This window comes from Bubalus kerabau, chromosome 1 (genome assembly GCF_029407905.1).
Source record: "Bubalus kerabau isolate K-KA32 ecotype Philippines breed swamp buffalo chromosome 1, PCC_UOA_SB_1v2, whole genome shotgun sequence".
Lineage (NCBI taxonomy): Eukaryota > Metazoa > Chordata > Mammalia > Artiodactyla > Bovidae > Bubalus > Bubalus kerabau.
Genome location: NC_073624.1, coordinates 55,443,094 through 55,461,626, shown reverse-complemented (window position 1 = coordinate 55,461,626; position 18,533 = coordinate 55,443,094). Strand labels below are relative to the sequence as shown.

At 41.9% G+C, this 18,533-nt stretch overlaps 1 protein-coding gene across 1 annotated transcript in view; it reads right to left on the bottom strand.

Annotated features, from left to right (window-relative positions):
- Positions 1 to 18,135, bottom strand: part of PAH (phenylalanine hydroxylase) — an 89,165-nt gene extending 71,030 nt beyond the window's left edge. Inside the window, exons 1-2 of the mRNA XM_055566200.1 lie at positions 17,885 to 18,135; positions 10,108 to 10,212 (exon numbers count right to left, since the gene is read on the bottom strand). Coding sequence (XP_055422175.1) covers positions 10,108 to 10,212; positions 17,885 to 17,944 — 165 coding nt within the window. The 5' untranslated portion in view covers positions 17,945 to 18,135. The remainder of the gene's footprint in view (positions 1 to 10,107; positions 10,213 to 17,884) is intronic.
- Between the last annotated feature and the right edge of the window lie 398 nt (positions 18,136 to 18,533).

The window sequence follows — 18,533 nt, the reverse complement described above, 5'->3', positions numbered from 1 at the left end:
ATGCTGCTGCTGCTGCTGCTAAGTCGCTTCAGTCGTGTCTGACTCTGTGTGACCCCATAGACAGCAGCCTACCAGGCTCATCCATCCCTGGGATTCTCCAGGCAAGGATACTGGAGTGGGCCATTTCCTTCTCCAATGCATGAAAGTGAAAAGTGAAAGTGAAGTCACTCAGTCGTGCTCGACTCTCAGCGAACCCATGGACTGCAGCTTTTCCAGGCAAGAATACTGGAGTGGGTTGCCATTGTGCTATGAGAGGTAGTACGACAGAGGGAGAGAGAGATTTTGACTCATGTTTTCAGTGAAGACTCTGGCAGGTATTTTAAGGATAGACTGGGGACTTCCTGGTGATCCAGTGGTTAGGACTCTGTACTTCCACTGCAGAGGGCATAGGTTCGATCCCTGGTTAGAGAACTGAGATCCCACAAACCGTGGGGCACAAAAAAAGAAGAAAGACTGCAATGGGACAAAAGCAGAAACAGTCTGGGGATGGCCACAACATCTGGGGTGAGAAATAACAGTTAGAAAAATAGAGAAGTCTCACAGAGGTACAGGCAGGGCTTCTTGTGTATTTTACTGATCTCTTCTTGTGAGAGGTCCAGTAACAGCCCCAGCTGACTAAGAGTCTAAAAATTAAACCCACTGGGCTAAATAGGAAACCAAAAACATTCAGGAAAGCAGGAGCAGCACAATTATTAAAGTCTAGAGTAAGCTCAAGACCCTCCCCCACTCCACGCTAGGGGTGCATTCTCAGGCAGGTTCAAGTTAACTTTCAGGATTCACTCCCTGGAAACCATCTTTTAGGATCCCAGTCTCACCTCCCCTGGGAGTATCTCTGTGGTCAGCTCCTGGTCTTTCCCTCCCTCGGTCTTGTCCCTCTTTGTTGGGTTATTTCTTCCCCATTTTCCCCTCCATGTGGTTGGAACTGTGTCCATTTCAGAGGGAACCCCTTTCCTGGGGAAGAACCGGGCTAGCAGCTTAATCCAGGCTCTTCTCAAGGCTTTACAGGAAAGAGCTGTCCTGTCCCAGGTTACCCTTTCTATCCCCACCCCTTTTTTTTTTGCACCGAAGAGATAAAATCGAAATGGTCCAGTGGCCTGTTTCAGTCTAAGCTATCCATGAGCAATGACAACCCACGTGCCATCAATGGACCATAGCACTCCGTCTACATTTTCACAACGTGGGACTGAACTTTATGATGAAAGTGTAGAAAGTCAGCTTCATGCTACTGTTTCTCAAATATGCCTGGTTTTGAACAGGTGAACAGCTGAAAACAGTGCCAGTTTTCCATTTGAGGTTCCTCTATTCAATAACTGGATCATCAAACCTATCAAAATGTTTGAGGCAGAACCATCTGCATGGACACACAAGAGAAGCAAGCTAAAGATCCATCAATAAGAAATAAAGTATAGTCATACAATGGAAAATAGAGAGGGGAAAAAAAATGAATGAGCAGAAATAGATGCACAAATCTCAAAAACAATGTCCCCCTTCTTCTCCCCAAAAAGAAAACTGCAGACGGACTATTACAATATGATTCCAATCTTATGAAGATTAAAAGCTTACAGGATAAACAACAACGTCCTGTATAGCACAAGGAATTATATATAATATCTTGTGATAAACCATTATGGAAAAGAATATGAAGTCTATATACGTAAAGTATATATGTTCATATACAAATGAATTGCTTTGCTGTATACCAGAAATTAATACAGCATTGTAAATCAACTTTACTTCAAAAAAGCAAAACTTGCAAGACCATGCCATATATCCTAATGGATATCTTTATATAACAAAGTCTTAAAAGATGCATGGGAATAATATGTATCAAATTCAGATTAATAGCTACTTCTGAGGAGGGAGGTACATGGGGAAGGGGTACCCGGGATTTAAGTCATTCCTGTAATGATTTACTGCTTAAACAGGAAGTGAGTTACATGGACATTCTTTATATCATTATCTATATTTGGGGGTTTAAATAAGATGAAAAAGTCATCTGGGTTGTAAGAACTTTTCCCCAGTGAAACGCAATGCTCTTCTTATTTTGATTAAAGATGGAATGTTCCCTGTAAACATGTTACTGCCACAACTGCTCTGCACCAAGGCGAAAAGAATAAAAGGAACCCTCGTGATTCAGTCTTGATGCTGTCCTGCTCACCAGACCCAGGAGTCACAGGCAGGACCTAAAGTCCAAACTTGAGAGTAGTAAACATCTTATTATCTGCCAAACCTCTCCTCTGCAACCCCGCCTCTGTTCCCAGGAACACTGAGGTTGGTGGATGGTAAAGGATTCAAGGATTCCATGACCTGGCCATGCATTTATTCTCTCCCCTCAAGTCATTTGTCTCTTCATTCTGGAATTTACTCCCCCATTTACCTTACTAGTCAGTCCTTTAGGTTTCAGCTTAAACATTATGTCTGCAAGAAAATTCTTAACAAAATTTTCCCCCAGCCTAGATTAAGAATGCTCATGGAAGCCTGAGCTTCTCCATGTTCTGCAGATGCAGAGAATGACTGCTTCACTCATCCTGGTCTCCTCAGCACCTATATATGGTCTGATAACAGCTGATACTCACAGAAGGTTAATGGAATGCATGAATGAGACAGTATGAGCTGATTGAGTATCTTATGAGTGTGGGATGTGGGTCATCTGGGCAGAGAGGGAACACAGAAAGTGACTGTGAAAAATATAGACTGTACTTGTAAACATTTAGACTGTAAACACATATATAGATTTGTTTTCAAATCTACTGTGAAAATGGAGGGTGAACTTGGAAGGATTTTCTAGCTCTAAGAGTCTAGCCCTGGGCAGCTTGCTTAGTCTGAACCTGTGTGTCTCCATCCTTAAATGAGGACAACTGAGCACACTCATCATGCACTTCAGAGCTCTGTATATGCGCCTGATGGCTTATTCCTGTCCTTAGGGAATTCGAGGCAAAATGATTAGTGGAATTCTGGCAGAGGAAGGGAGACCTCTTCTCTGCAACTTCCCCCAGGAGTTTGATTCTAATTTTATAGCCCATTACTAAGCCACTTGCAATAAAGGCTCTCAGGAGACTATTTTTCTAAGTAGGCACAGGACATGAGAGAGTAGAAGCTAAAAATAAAGAGAACTTTGGAAAATGCAGAGAATTGAAAGATCAATGTACTCAAGACAGTGGGATTTTTTGGGGTTAGCAGACAGAGGTTTGAGTATGTTCCTAATTGTTTGGCCCCAATCCACGAAACCATCTGCCTCACTGCCTCCATCACCACACAACCAATGTGTGTAAACACCATACCTCTGTATCTCCAATGCAAATATCAAGCCTATTGCATTCTCTTTTTTTGAATTAATGAATGTCTATTTATTTTTGTATTATTATTTTTTTAATTGGAGGATAATTGCTTTATAATGTTGTATTGGCTTTTGCTATAAAATACGAATCATCTGTGAGTATATGGATCGAACCTAGGTCTCTCACATTGTAGACAGACGCTTTACTGTCTGAACCACCAGGGAAGTCCAATATATATCAGATCAGATCAGATCAGCCGCTCAGTCGTGTCTGACTCTCTGCGACCCCATGAATCGCAGCACGCCAGGCCTCCCTGTCCATTACCAACTCCCAGAGTTCACTCAGACTCACGCCCATCGAGTCAGTGATGCCATCCAGCCATCTCATCCTCTGTCGTCCCCTTCTCCTCCTGCCCCCAATCCCTCCCAGCATCAGAGTCTTTTCCAACGAGTCAACTCTTCGTATGAGGTGGCCAAAGTACTGGAGTTTCAGCTTTAGCATCATTCCTTCCAAAGAAATCCCAGGGCTGATCTCCTTCAGAATGGACTGGTTAGATCTCCTTGCAGTCCAAGGGACTCTCAAGAGTCTTCTCCAACACCACAGCTCAAAGCATCAATTCTTCGGCGCTCAGCCTTCTTTACAGTCCAACTCTCACATGCATACATGACCACTGGAAAAACCATAGCCTTGACTAGACGAACCTTTGTTGGCAAAGTAATGTGTGTGCTTTTGAATATGCTATCTAGGTTGGTCATAACTTTCCTTCCAAGGAGTAAGCGTCTTTTAATTTCATGGCTGCAATCACCATCTGCAGTGATTTTGCAGCCCAGAAAAATAAAGTCTGACACTGTTTCCACTGTTTCCCCATCTATTTGCCATGAAGTGATGGGACCGAATGCCATGATCTTCGTTTTCTGAATGTTGAGCTTTAAGCCAACTTTTTCACTCTCCTCTTTCACTTTCATCAAGAGGCTTTTGAGTTCCTCTTCACTTTCTGCCATAAGGGTGGTGTCATCTGCATATCTGAGTTTATTGATATTTCTCCTGGCAATCTTGATTCCAGCTTGTGTTTCTTCCAGTCCAGCGTTTCTCATGATGTACTCTGCATATAAGTTAAATAAGCAGGGTGACAATATACAGCCTTGACGTGCTGCTTTTCCTATTTGGAACCAGTCTGTTGTTCCATGTCCAGTTCTAACTGCTGCTTCCTGACCTGCATACAAATTTCTCAAAAGGCAGATCAAGTGGTCTAGTATTCCCATCTCTTTCAGAATTTTCCACAGTTTATTATGATCCACACAGTCAAAGGCTTTGGCATAGTCAGTAAAGCAGAAATAGATGTTTTTCTGGAACTCTCTTGCTTTTTAAATGATCCAGCGGATGTTGGCAATTTGATCTCTGGTTCCTCTGCCTTTTCTAAAACCAGCTTGAACATTAGGAAGTTCATGGTTCACATATTGCTGAAGCCTGGCTTGGAGAATTTTGAGCATTACTTTACTAGCGTGTGAGATGAGTGCAATTGTGCTGTAGTTTGAGCATTCTTTGGCATTGCCTTTCTTTGGGATTGGAATGAAAACTGACCTTTTCCAGTCCTGTGGCCACTGCTGAGTTTTCCAAATTTGCTGGCATATTGAGTGCAGCACTTTCACAGCATCATCTTTCAGGATTTGGAATAGCTCAACTGGAATTCCATCACCTCCACTAGTTTTGTTTGTAGTGATGCTTTCTAAGGCTCACTTGACTTCACATTTCAGGATGTCTGGCTCTAGGTCAGTGATCACACCATCGTGATTATCTGGATCATGAAGATCTTTTTTATACAGTTCTTCTGTGTATTCTTGCCACCTCTTCTTAATATCTTCTGCTTCTGTTAGGTCCATACCATTTCTGTCCTTTATCGAGCCCATCTTTGCATGAAATGTTCCTTTCGTATGTCTGATTTTCTTGAAGAGATCTCTAGTCTTTCCCATTCTGTTGTTTTCCTCTATTTCTTTGCATTAATTGCTGAAGAAGGCTTTCTTATCTCTTCTTGCTATTCTTTGGAACTCTGCATTCAGATGTTTATATCTTTCCTTTTTTCCTTTGCTTTTTGCTTCTCTTCTTTTCACAGCTATTTGTAAGCCCTCCCCAGACAGCCATTTTGCTTTTTTGCTTTCTTTTCCATGGAGATGGTCTTGATCCCTGTCTCCTGTACAATGTTACGAACCTCATTCCATAGTTCATCAGGCACTCTATCCATCAGATCTAGGCCCTTAAATCTATTTCTCACTTCCTATATATATATATATATATATATATAGATAGATAGATAGATCCCCTCTCTCTTGAGCCTCCCTCCCACTGCCACACATCCCACCTCTCCAGGTTTGCATTGCATTCTGATGCTATTACTAGCTGAGGTCTAATAGACCATGAGCCCACTGGCAGGCAGTATCACCACTTAGTGGGATGATGACTTTGGTGTTAATCAGCTACGGCAAAGACAGTCGTGCTCATTAAGGATGGAGGTGACTACAAGAGTACCTAGCAAGGTACTCACAGGTGCAGGTGATTCTGCCATATAACATTTCTCCTCCATTGCCAATTTTGGAGGAACTAGAATGGATTTTTCCTTTGTCTTTATTAAGGAAAGGTAAGATTATTTATACCATAATTTTTGCATTGATTTTGCCCTGCCTTTTACTAGCTGTTTTGATAGTAATAATGCTTGAAATCAATGTCTTCCAGTTCTCTTATACAGTAGAGATGATGCCTTTAAGTGATTTGAAATATGCTCCCTGTAATTTCATGCTTTGTACTTTTGCCTGTGAAGTAACAAAAAATAAACAGTATTCTTCTGTCTGACTCTTTTTGACCTCATGGACTGTAGCCTGCCAGGCTCCACTGTCCATGGAATTCTCCAGGCAAGAATACTGGAGTGGGTAGCCATTCCCTTCTGCAGAGGATCTTCCCCACCCAGGGATCAAACCCAGGTGTCCCACATTACAAGCAGATTCTTTACCATCTGAATCACCCGGGAAGCCCCATTCTTTTTCCATGATGGCACTTCAAATATTTGAATGAAATTATTGTTTCCTTACCCCATAATCCCTTTTCAAGTCAATTAACCTTAATCTTAATCCTTTAGCTATCTGTCACAGAGCCAAGAATGTAAGTCTCTGATGCTCCATGACTCTCCAAAATGATACTGCATAGAAATAATGAGAGCAAACATTTATTGAGCTCTTACTATGTGATAGATACTATCATTAAGTACTTTGCCTGTATTAATTCATTTAATTTTCACAACAGCCCTACAAAAAAATCTTATTACCTTCAGTTTAAACATGAGGAAACTAAGTCACCAAGAAGATAAATAACTTTCCTAAGGTTACCCAGTTCACAGGTGGCACAACTGGATTTTCAACCCAAACAGTTTGGTTCCAGACAACATGGTCTTAATCCCAATGCTGTGGGTCCCAAATCTCACTCATAACTGAGAGTCAGGAGCTCCTAACTCTATAATAGCATAAGTTCAATGGGATACTAGTGCCTGCAAAATGGTAATGTGTCTTTCTTGAACAAGGTTCCATGGTCAAAAACATTTGGGAAATGCTGAGTAAGGTAACACTGAATAAGTTTCCACTCTGCAGGGCTTTCCAAACTCTTTAATATTTTCACAAGCATGAGGGGTCTCCAAAATCTAGATGCAGAATTTTCCAACCCTATTTAACCTTGGAACTCTCATCTAATGAAACACCTAATAATATGTGGCATTTGATAGACTATTGTTTAGGAAATACTGCCGTAAAGTGTAGTTTAGATTCATCCTTATTCTTTTTTCTTTTTTTTTTTTTTCTGGCAGAAAATGATTTCATTTTATATGATCCAGAAGTTTAGCATCATCTACACAATATAAATGGCTTCCCCACGGGCTCAGCAATAAAGAATCTGTCTGCAATTCAGGAGACACAGGTTTGATCCCTGGGTGGGGAAGATCCCTTGGAGGAGGGCATGGCAACCCATTCCAGTATTCTTGCCTGGAGATTCCCAGGGACAGAGGAGTCTGGTGCACTACAATGCATGAGGTCACAAAGAGTCAGACGCAACTGAGCGACCAAGCACACATGCATACAATTTAAAGGCTTTGTATCTAACACTTACTTCTCCATCTCATTGAGGGTATCATGAGAGATGTGAAGTATACAAATACACTGTGGCCACCATAACCCCTTGGTTCTACTAAGCTGTGCTTACTCTGCTGTGATTACTAGCTCAGTCGTGTCTGGCTCTTTGCTATTCTGCTTTTTTTTAAATGGTCCTGCCTTGACTCTCGGTCATTGTAATTTGCTGTAAATGCTCACAATACACACTAAGCCATTCATTCTATTTTTTTTTATTTTTACTTTTTTGGGAAAAAAATTTAAATCAAGGCTCCTGAATATCTCTAGGCTTCTAACATCTTTCTCCTCTTCACACAGTCTCAAAGATTTCTCATGGGTTTCATAGATAACAGTTGGAAGCAGTAAAGGAACAGACATCATGTGAGAATCTTCTGTGGACTCAGAGTCATACCATGCATTTTATGTAGCACATACAATCTCCAGGACCTAGGGAGGTATGGATCATTAGTTCCAGTTTACAGATGAGTAAACAAAGACACACATTAAACAACCTGTCACAGTCAATGAACTTCGGCATTCAACCATCCCACGTGCAGTCCATGTTTCTTGGGTGCATTTCATCCTGGTAAATAGTTACTTGTGGCTTATTTATTAGGTTGAAAACATCCTGTTAATTTACTATTATTTAATTTATTAACCTTAAGCTCTGACTCTCACAAGGAAAATGCTTATGAACCATATAATACAAAGGCAAAAATATGACATTCCTGTATTTACAGATATATTCTTTCTCAGGATCAGCTTGCCATTCAGAAACCTCTCTGTCTCTCCTTTCTACACTCATTTCTTGCTCTCACTCAGGCAGATATTTTTCTTCCTCACTTTGGATAGCCAGGTTTAATTTAATTAAAATAGACTTTATTTTTTAGATCAACTTCAGATTTACAAAAAAGTAAGAAGCTAGTAGAAAGAATTCCCATATATTCTGCAGCCAATTTCCCCTAATATTAGTGTCATGTATAAGTACTGAACATGTGTTATAATTAATGAACTGATGTTGATACACTTTCACAGACTAAGGACGATACTTTATTTGAATTTCTTTAGTTTGTGTCTCATGTCCTCTTTCTGCTCTACAATCGCACTCAGGGCACTACATTATATTTAGTTGTCAAATCCCCTGAGGCTCCTTTGGACTGGGACAACTTCCCAGACACTTCTAGTTGTTGATGACCTTGACAGTTTTGAAGAGTACTAGTCAAGTATTCTGTACACTGTTCATTAACTGGAATTTGTCTGATGTTTTCCTCATAGTTAGACTGGGGTTATGGGTTTAGGGAAAGAAGATCACAGAGGTGAAGGGCCATTTCATCAAGTCACTCTGTATGGCCCACACCTAAGGAGTGAAGAGTTATATTCTTTTCCTTCTTTGACTCCAGAGTATCTGTTTAAATTATTTGGCATTCTTCTGCCTGGGAGATCTGTCTCTTCACCTATTTATGTATTCAGTCACCAGGTACAGTCACCCCTAAAGTACTAGGGGTAAAACATTATTTGGTTCAAAAATATTTCTTCTTGCAATCCAGGGCAAAAACATTTTTGAAAGTCTATTTTCCTTTGCTCACATTTAAATATAATTTCATCCTTTTTCATTTATGATTTTATATTGGAGTACAATTGCTTTACAAAGTTGTGCTAGTGTCTGCTGTACAACAAAGTGGATCAGCTATAACTATACATATATCCCCTTCCTCTTAAGCCTCCTTCCCACCAACCACCCCTCACTGCATTCCACCCCTCTAGGTCATCACAGAACACTGAGCTGAGCTCCCTGTGCCCTGCAGCAGCTTCCCACTAGCTATCGTTTTACACATGGTACTGTATATATGTGAGTGCTACTCTCTCAATTCATCCCACTCTCTCCTCCCCACAGTGTGTCCCATGCTTGTTCTCTACATCAGCAGCTCTATTCCTATCCTGTAAATAGGTTCATCTGTACCATTTTTCTAGATTCCATATATTATTTCATTCTTAACTGAACACTTTATATATATAAACTGAGCTTATAGAGGATATAAAGATGACTCACACAAGGTTCCCTGCCTGAAGAAACAATCCTTGGGGTCAATCAGAAATGTATGCATTTCACAAGGTAAATAAGTGCTGTGAAAGTGTTAGTCTATAGTCCACAGTTAAAAAGTGCTTTGGGAACATTGAGAGAATAGTACAATCATCCTTCTGTATCCATGGAGGACTGATTCCAGGACCCCATGGGTACCAAAATCCCTGGATGCTCAAGACCCTTATATAAAATGGCAGTACTAGTATAATGAATACAGTCCTCCCTACCAGTGAGCTGCACATCTGTGGATTCAACCAACCCCAGATAGAAATTTTAGTTGAATCTGAAGGTGGTATGACTTGTAAATATGAAGGCCAACTCAATTACTTCAAAACAAGTTTGATACAGGAAGAGGGAGTCCAATGTTGGCTTCCTTGGTATGCAACCATGCTTCTGAATGATCCTAATTATGAAATGGAGAAACCTTAGCTCACAGACAATGAAAGACTTATCTAAGATCACACAGTTGGGTAATGTAAGAGCCTAAGCTGAAAATCAAGCCTTCCAGTTCTAGACTCTATGTTCTTTTCACTGCATCCAACCAGAAGATAACACAGAAGTCTGCTATGCCATTATTTAAAACAGAAATGAACAGAGCACTTACCTCAAATAAACGTAAAACTCTGGCCAGTGCACCAACTTCTTCTTTGAGTGAGAAGATCAGCGATACAGCATTTTGATCAGAGTTGCCTTCAATATAGCTCGTTTCCTATAGGATTAAATGCACTTGGGTAAAATGTTTTTTTCACAGCTCAACAATTCAGTCCTGTGAAACCTCCAAGAAAGAAGTGAGCATGAACTTTCTCTACTAGTTAAGCCTTGGAATACAATGAGCTACATACATTCTATATAGAAGTATATGTGCAAGGGAAAATAAGTGAATCAAGGAAAGTGAAACATTAAATGATGCTCATAGATCATATTTCAATTTCAGAAAACTCTAATTATTCACTGGGGCTTCCCTGGTGGCTGAGATGGTAAACAATCTGCCCACAATGCAGGAAATCCAGGTTCAACCCCTGGGTTGAGAAGAGTCCCCTGGAGAAGGGAATGACTACCCACTCCAGTATTCTTGCCTGGAGAATTCCACAGACAGAGAAGCCTGACCAGTTACAGTCCATGGGGTCACAGAGTCAGACACAACTGAGTAATTAACACACATACAATTATTCACTGATGTCACCAGTCACTCTAAAGACTGCATTTCAGTGACACTTACAAGTGCGAGGTACAATCAGGGATCTGAAAGAAACAAATGAATAAGAGGATGCCCCATTCATCAGCAGCCCAAATTTTTACGTAATAGACACATACACAACAAGTAAGGTAAGTAGAAAAAGATCTTATAGGTGGTATGATGGTTCAATAATTGTCCCAGGAAAACACTGAGAAACATAAGGTAAAAAATACTAAAATTAGAACACACACAGACTTTTAGCTCCAAATACATGGGTTGGAATCCTCTCTCTTCCATTGACCTACCAGAGCACTTTGGGACCAACAGCTTAACCTTCTTAATTTCCTCATGTGAGAAATCAGGCTAATGTATAATCATGCCAAGCCCTATCAAAACAGTATTCAGATGATGAAAGAAAGACAGAAAATATTTTAAATATAATATTAATAAAAGCATACAAAATGATGGAAATATTAAAAATACCCACAAAAGATTTCTTGGCCTTCAGTAAAGATCTCGCAGGAGCATTAACTTGTTCCCAGATGCTGGGATCTGAGATACCAATTGTTGAAAAGGAGTCACAGAATACATAAGAGCACACAATTAACCCACTGGAAGATAGACATCTTAAAACAGCAAAGAATGTCAAGGATCTAATATTTTCTCCAGCCATGTGACAGCAAATTAAGGTGGGACTAGGGTTGCCACTCTAGAAAGGGTTGGCCAAAATCTTAAAATTTTAAAGTTAAGGATTAAATTAGGTTTTACAATAATACACAAAGTTCCATGTGTGCTTTCAAATAAACATCATGTACCTAAAACTGGGAACAAAAACTCCATGCAGAACAATTACTCTCTTGTAAACAAGTTAATGAAATTAGTGGAATGGATGTTGCATTATCTCAGTGAGAAGGCTGTGCTGGGTAGGCTCTTGGTGACTTGGCATTTTAATCCCTGTGTGGCCACTGATGAAATTCTTTTAATTCAGAGAATTCAGATTTTCCCAGAACCTCACCTGAAACAGTGTGGGGGAAGAACCAGAATTATCAGTAAGTGTGATTAGAGGGAGCCTTAGATGAATAGCAAGACCAAACTGTTATATATCTTTGTATGGACCACAGTACTATCTTTCTAAAAAATTTTTTTTGATCTACCATATATTAAAAGCCCTATAAAGTCATGTCTGACTCTTTGTGACCCCATGGATTGTCTGTCCATGGAATTCTCCAGGCAAGAATACTGGAGTGGGTTGCCATGCCCTTCTACAGGGGATCTTCCCAACCCAGAGATACAACCTGTGTCTCATGTCTCCTGCACTGGCAGGCAGGTTCTTTACCACTAGTACCACCTGGTTAGTATACTGTCCTAAGCATTATAATAAACACTTGATTTGGATTATCTCATTTAATTTTGATAACAATCTAGAAAATAGGTTTTCTCCAAGTGCCGTTTTTATTGATGACAAGAGGAAGTCTTATAGAGAATTTAAATAACTCATCCAGAGCTGCAAAGTTAGCAGTGGAGCCCATGTCACTGGATGCCAGCACTTTGTCCATGAATCACAACTTCCTGTGGACTCTACTTTCTGTCTCTGACCCTGCCAGAGACGCACAAATAAGTCTCTGATGTCAGCCTTCTTCCTAGGAGAGAACACTAAGCCTTCAGTTCTTCCCAGTTTCCTTGAAATGACGAAACATTTCTATTTCTAGTTCACTTGGCAACATTATCCTCTCCTGTTGGCCTCCAGGAAACAGAACATTTCAACAGAAGTCACCTACGACTAGTGCAATTCAGACCTGAATGTATGGAACTCTGTCAGCCACCACCTCCCCACTTCCACCCAGCCAGTCTGACCTTCTCCAGAAACGGCTCTCAGGGTCAGGCCTTTCTTTGGTTCACACTGACAACAATCCAGCCCTCAGTGATTGGCAGTGATTGGATGCTCCTAGCAGAATTTAGGGCTTCCCTGATGTCTCAGACAGTAAAGAATCTGCCTGCAATGTGGGAGACCAAGGTTCGATGCCTAGGTTGGGAAGATCCCCTAGAGGAGGGCATGGCAACCCACTCCAGTGTTCTTGCCTGGAGAATCCCCATAGACAGAGGAGCCTGGTGGGCTACAGTCCATGGGGTCGCAAGGAGTCAGACATGACTTGGCAACTGAACAACATAGCCAACAATATACAATACCTCTTTCGAATTTTCAAAAGTCTCGTTGGTGCCTCATCTCCTGAGATTCACCCTCAGGAAACTCCTTTCCAGAAACTGACTTCCTCCTTCCCCTTTCAACACCTCATTACAGGAAATGCACTGCATCCTACCCTCTTCCCCTTTCAAATCCATTACCCTTCCTCAAAAGCCCCATGTGTAGTACTTCTCTCAGAAAACTTCTGTACTCCTCAGCCAAGGTGAATAATCCCTCCTCAATCTAGGTATTCTGTTTGTCTCCTGATGCCCACATGGGACTTGAGAATAACTGACTCACAGAGATAGGCTTGTCCACAATCTCATTTTGGGGAAACTATGGGCCAAAGAAAGTGACTCACCTGAGAGCACACAGGCAGTGCATGGCAGGTTAAGAACTCAGGCTCCTACTATGGAGAACAGTACGGAGGTACTTCATAAAACTAAAAACAGAATTGCCATATGATCTAGCAATCCCACTCCTAGACATATATCTGGACAAAACCATATTTCAAAAAAATACATGCACCTCAATATTCATAGCACCACTATTCACAATAGCTAAGACCTGGAAACAACTGATATGTCCATCTGACAGATGAATGGATAAAGTTGTAGTACATATATATACCAGCATATATATATTATAATATATATTACTGGGAGAAATATCAATAACCTGAATATGCAGATGACACCACCCTTATTATTTTGAAATGAGGAAACAGACTCAGCAAGATTAAATGGCTTGTCCAAGGACACTCAGCTAATGAGTGGCAGAGCCTGTAAAATGAACCTAAGTCCAATAACTCCAAAATCCTTAATCTAAATCCCAGTGACCCAACTGGAACAATAGCTCCCCTTTTCAAAGCTTGAGGGACCTGAACTGAAAGGAAGCTTATGGAATTTTGTGAAATGATGTGATCGTGGGTGGATTCTGATTCCAATACTGTTCTATGGATCAGCATGGGATCTTGGACAAATCTTTTCCAGAATGTGTTTAAACTGGCTCATAACCTGTAATTATTTGCTTCAAATAGATATGTGAGTTGACTTAAAAACACATGTACACTCAGGATGCATAAAGGTACAGAAAATTAGAAACGGAAAAGAAAGCAGGGAGAAAAAAAAAATCTTTACTAGCAACCAAGAAGAAAAGAATTTTGATCACTGAGAATTGTACAACTGCCCTCATCTCATATGCCACCAAAGTAGTACTCAAAATTCTCCAAGTTAAGCTTCAACAGTACGCAAATCATGAACTTCCAGATGTTCAAGCTGGACTTACAAAAGGCAGAGGAACCAGAGATCAAATTGCCAACATCCATTGGATCATCAAAAAAGCAAGAGAGTTCCAGAAAAAAAATCTACTCTTGTTTTATTGACTATGCCAAAGTGTTTGACTGTGTGGATCACAAAAAACTGTGGAAAATTCTTCAAGAGATGGGAATACCAGATCACCTGACCTGCCTCCTGAGAAATCTGTTTGCAGGTCAGGAAGCAATAGTTAGAACTGGACAATGAACAACAGACTGGTTCCATATCGGGAAAGGAGTACATCAAGCCTATGTATTGTTACCCCGCTTATTTAACTTATATGCAGAGTACAACATGAGAAACGCTAGGCTGGATGAAGCACAAGCTGGAATCAAGATTGCCGGGAGAAATATCAATAACCTTAGATATGCAGATGACACCACCCTTACATCAGAAAGAGAAGAAGAACTAAAGAGCCTCTTGATGAAAGTGAAAGAGGAGAGTGAAAAAGTTGGCTTAAAACTCAACATTCAGAAAATTAAGATCATGGCATCCGGTCCCATCACTTCATGGAAAACAGATGGGGAAGCAATGGAAAGTGACAGACTTTATTATTTTGGGCTCCAAAATCACTACAGATGGTGACTGAAGCCATAAAATTAAAAGATGCTTGTTCCTTGGAAGAAAAGCTATGACCAACCTAGACAGCATATTAAAAAGCAGAGACATTACTTTGCCAACAAAAGTCCATCTAGTCAAAGCTATGGTTTTTCCAGTAGTCATGTATGGATGTGAGAGTTGGAATATAAAGACTATATTCTGCTGAGTGCCGAAGAATTGATGCTTTTAAATTGTGGTGTTGGAGAAGACTCTTGAGAGTCCTTTGGACTGCAAGGAGATCCAACCAGTCTATCCTAAAGGAAATTAGTCCTGAATATTCATTGGAAAGACTGATGCTGAAGCTGAAACTCCAATACTTTGGCCACCTGATGCAAAGAACTGACCCTGATGATGGGGAAAGATTGAAGGCAGGAGGAAAAGGGGACAACAGAGGATGAGATGGTTGGATGGCATCATCAACTCGATAGACATGAGTTTGAGTTGGTGATGGACAGGGAAGCCTGGCATGCTACAGTCCATGGTAGCACGTGTCAAAGAGTTGGACATGACTGAGTGACTGAACTGAACAGAGAAATACACTTAACAACAGAAATAAGTTTGCTTTTGTCTAACAAATACATTCTATTGTTAATATATTTGGAAAAAGAGCAGTTTTCATAACTACAAGCAATTAATCTACAGCAAAGATATTCCAGGGGTACTCACTGTCGACCTTAGTGCTTTTGGGGGTCATAGGCAGAGGTGTGTTTTCACATGTGTGATTATACAAACACACATCTACAGTGTAAGACACCCAGAAACAAGAGAAGACATCCTGCTGTGGACACACTAAGCCTGTATATTGCAGAATTTATCTACAGGAGGAAGCAGTGTGGTTGGAGAGCACAGGGTGTTGGAGTCAGACCTGGGTTTGAACACTGACTCTGTGCCATTTAGAGCTATGATTTCTGAGTTTCCTCATTTTTAATCCGTCACCCCATTCTATTTTTCTTCACAGCACTTATCCTCCACATGAAATTATATGTTCATTTGGTTAAATGTTACAGTTTGTCTCCTCCAAAAGAATTGAAGTTTCACCAGGGCAGACTTTATACCAGCTAGCTGTGCCTAGCTTAGAGTAGGTGCTCAATAAGTCTTTGTTGAGTTGAGTGAACGAACGAGCCAGACGTCTCTTGCAGGATTGTTGTGCTTGCATGTGTAGATCAGCCTTCTATCTGGACTACACCTAGGGCGTTCTGCTTATCTGGGTTAGAGCTTCAGGAAGGTATAAATATGTCTTTTTGTAGATTGTCAGAGCTGGAGTCCTAGAGACTCAAAGGTATTAGTAGCTCAGTCCTGTTCGACTCTTTGCGACCCCATGGACTGTAATCCACCAGGCTCCTCTGCCCACAGAATTCTCCAGGCAAGAATATGGAGTGGGTAGCCATTCCCTTCTCCAGGGGATCTTCCCGACCCTGGGGTCAAACCTGGGTCTCCCACATGGCAGGCAGATTCTTTACCATCTGAGTCACCAGGGAAGCCCTCCTAGAGACTATTTTCTACCCACCTCCCCCACCTCCCAGCCCCCTCCCCCTGTTTTACAGATCCCAAACTGAGCCTCTTCACCCAGTGAGGGGACTTCTTGATAATACACAACATCAGCAAACTAAACACAGAGTCCACGTCACCTGATCCTGGGCCCATCACCTTTCCACTGAGAAGCTCCACCAGCCACTAGGCTTGACTCAGTGTGTGTTCCTCCTGCCAGTATTCTGACACATTTTGTTGAACAAACAAATCATTTCTGGCTAGACACCCCTGGCACTTCTCCTATATTCCAGAAAGTGTGCTAAGAGCTTTAAAGATATTATTTCACTTGATTCTCATACTAACTCTAGGATATGGGTATTTTTATTCCAACCTTCCAAATGAATAGACTTGCAGCTTTGCAAAGTTAAATAGCTTGCTTTCAACACACAGGTGTTACAGGGCACTCTCTAAACCTTCCTCTTTAAACACCACCCTCCCACCCCCCGTCATCATTGATAGTGACAATTTGTGGTTCTTAGGCTTCTAAGTGCTCTGTAAATGAAGTTTTCAGTTCCCATGGCTCCCTAATCAGATTGTTGCCCCTAACCTCCTGCCGTGCTTGCGGGGATCCCACAGCCAGCAGCACAGAAGCTAAATAATGGCACAGCTGGGGTCTGTTCTGGGATCTGACACCCATGGCGTCCCTCTTCAACATGAAGTTCTGTCTCCCAAGTCCTACATACCATTTCCAAAGGAAGTCTTTCTCTTGGGATTAAAAAAAAAAAAAAAGTCCACTTTTCTGCACTCTCTAGTTATACTAAAACATCAATCATCCTCTGTCCTCCAGCCCCCCTGGTCTTTAAATTGTTCTTAATAATCCTACAGATGACAAATCCCCATAGACCCACCTTATCTCCCAGGGGTGGGCTTTAAGTCTGAACCCTAAATTCTGGGAATGTGGCCAGCCAATTAAAGAACGTACTCTGCAGTTGTTCACCTCAAGGGACAGGGAACACTTTCTAGAGAATAGAATGCACCCTGGTCATTATTCTTGCCACATTTAAGGTTCTCTTACATTTCAAGTTCAAGGCTGACTCGAGTATTTTCCTCTGTGTTTAATTTTCTCCTTCCCCAGGTGGGAGTAAGTCTGGGACCTCTTCATGTCGCGTTTTCTCCCAAAGGTGAAAAAAAGGATACAATTTCTTACAATTTTGCCATTTTGATTCCTGGCTGAGAACACGTGTAAAACATCACAGAAGAGTAAATCTGGATGGACCCCAACTCCCATTCCAGATTGTTAAGGACCAATGTACAGAAGAAAAAGAAGGCGACAGAGACTTGTGTAAAGACACACAGCGAGTCCATCCGTGACAGCTCTGAAAGCCGATCCCCAACTCCTGCAGCTCATTCCCTGAAAGTCACCTTAGATGTCCTGTCCTTGGGAAACATGTTAGCACATGTGTCATCTGTCAACTTCCTAAACGTTTCCATCCTCCTCAAATGAACTTTCAGTGTCCTGGTGAGTTGATGGGAGTTTGAAACACCAACACTGCTCTGACCTCTCCACGGCGGGAGGAGGGCAAACTCCCTTCCCTGCGAAGCTAAGCGCCTCCCCCCCCCCCCAACCCAGGCTCACCTGTCCAAAGTCGCTGAGTTTCCTGCCCAAGGTTCCGCTCTCCAGGACCAGAGCTGACATGCTGGTTCGTAGCGCGGGCCTTCTCTACAGTTACCTGCCGTCAGCCGCAGGGAGATTTGCAAACAGCGCAAGCAACACGTGGTGCTGAGGTTTTTAACCTGGCTTTAGGGAGGAGCGCCTCCAAGATGTCTCCTGACGCATACCCGCCGCAGGAACGCCCCGCGATGGGCGTTGTGCTGACGCTACAGGGCTCTGGGTCGGGACCTGGGCCACCCAGAGGGGAGGGTCAGGGGGAGCGGCCCGGGAAGGTGTGGCGGACGCGGAGAGGCAGAACTTGGCTGCCTTCCTGGGATGTTGGAAGGCCAGCGAGGGAGGGCAGGACCACCTGTGCCCTGGCGATTAGACAGGTTGGGCATTTCCAGGACTCTCCAAAGCCTGGGCACAGATTCTCTGCCACTGGAGTAAATCTGTGGCTGCCTGATGAAATTATAAGAAGCAGAGTCAGTCTCTTAGTTGATGTTTGGGAAGGGGTTCCTTTCTACTAACCACCAAAGAAACGACGTTGTGAGTACTGGGCACTGTTGCTAAGGAGCAAAGGTGAGAGCACGACCTGGGTTGAAATGCAGCCAGTGTGTCACTGAGCTGTTTA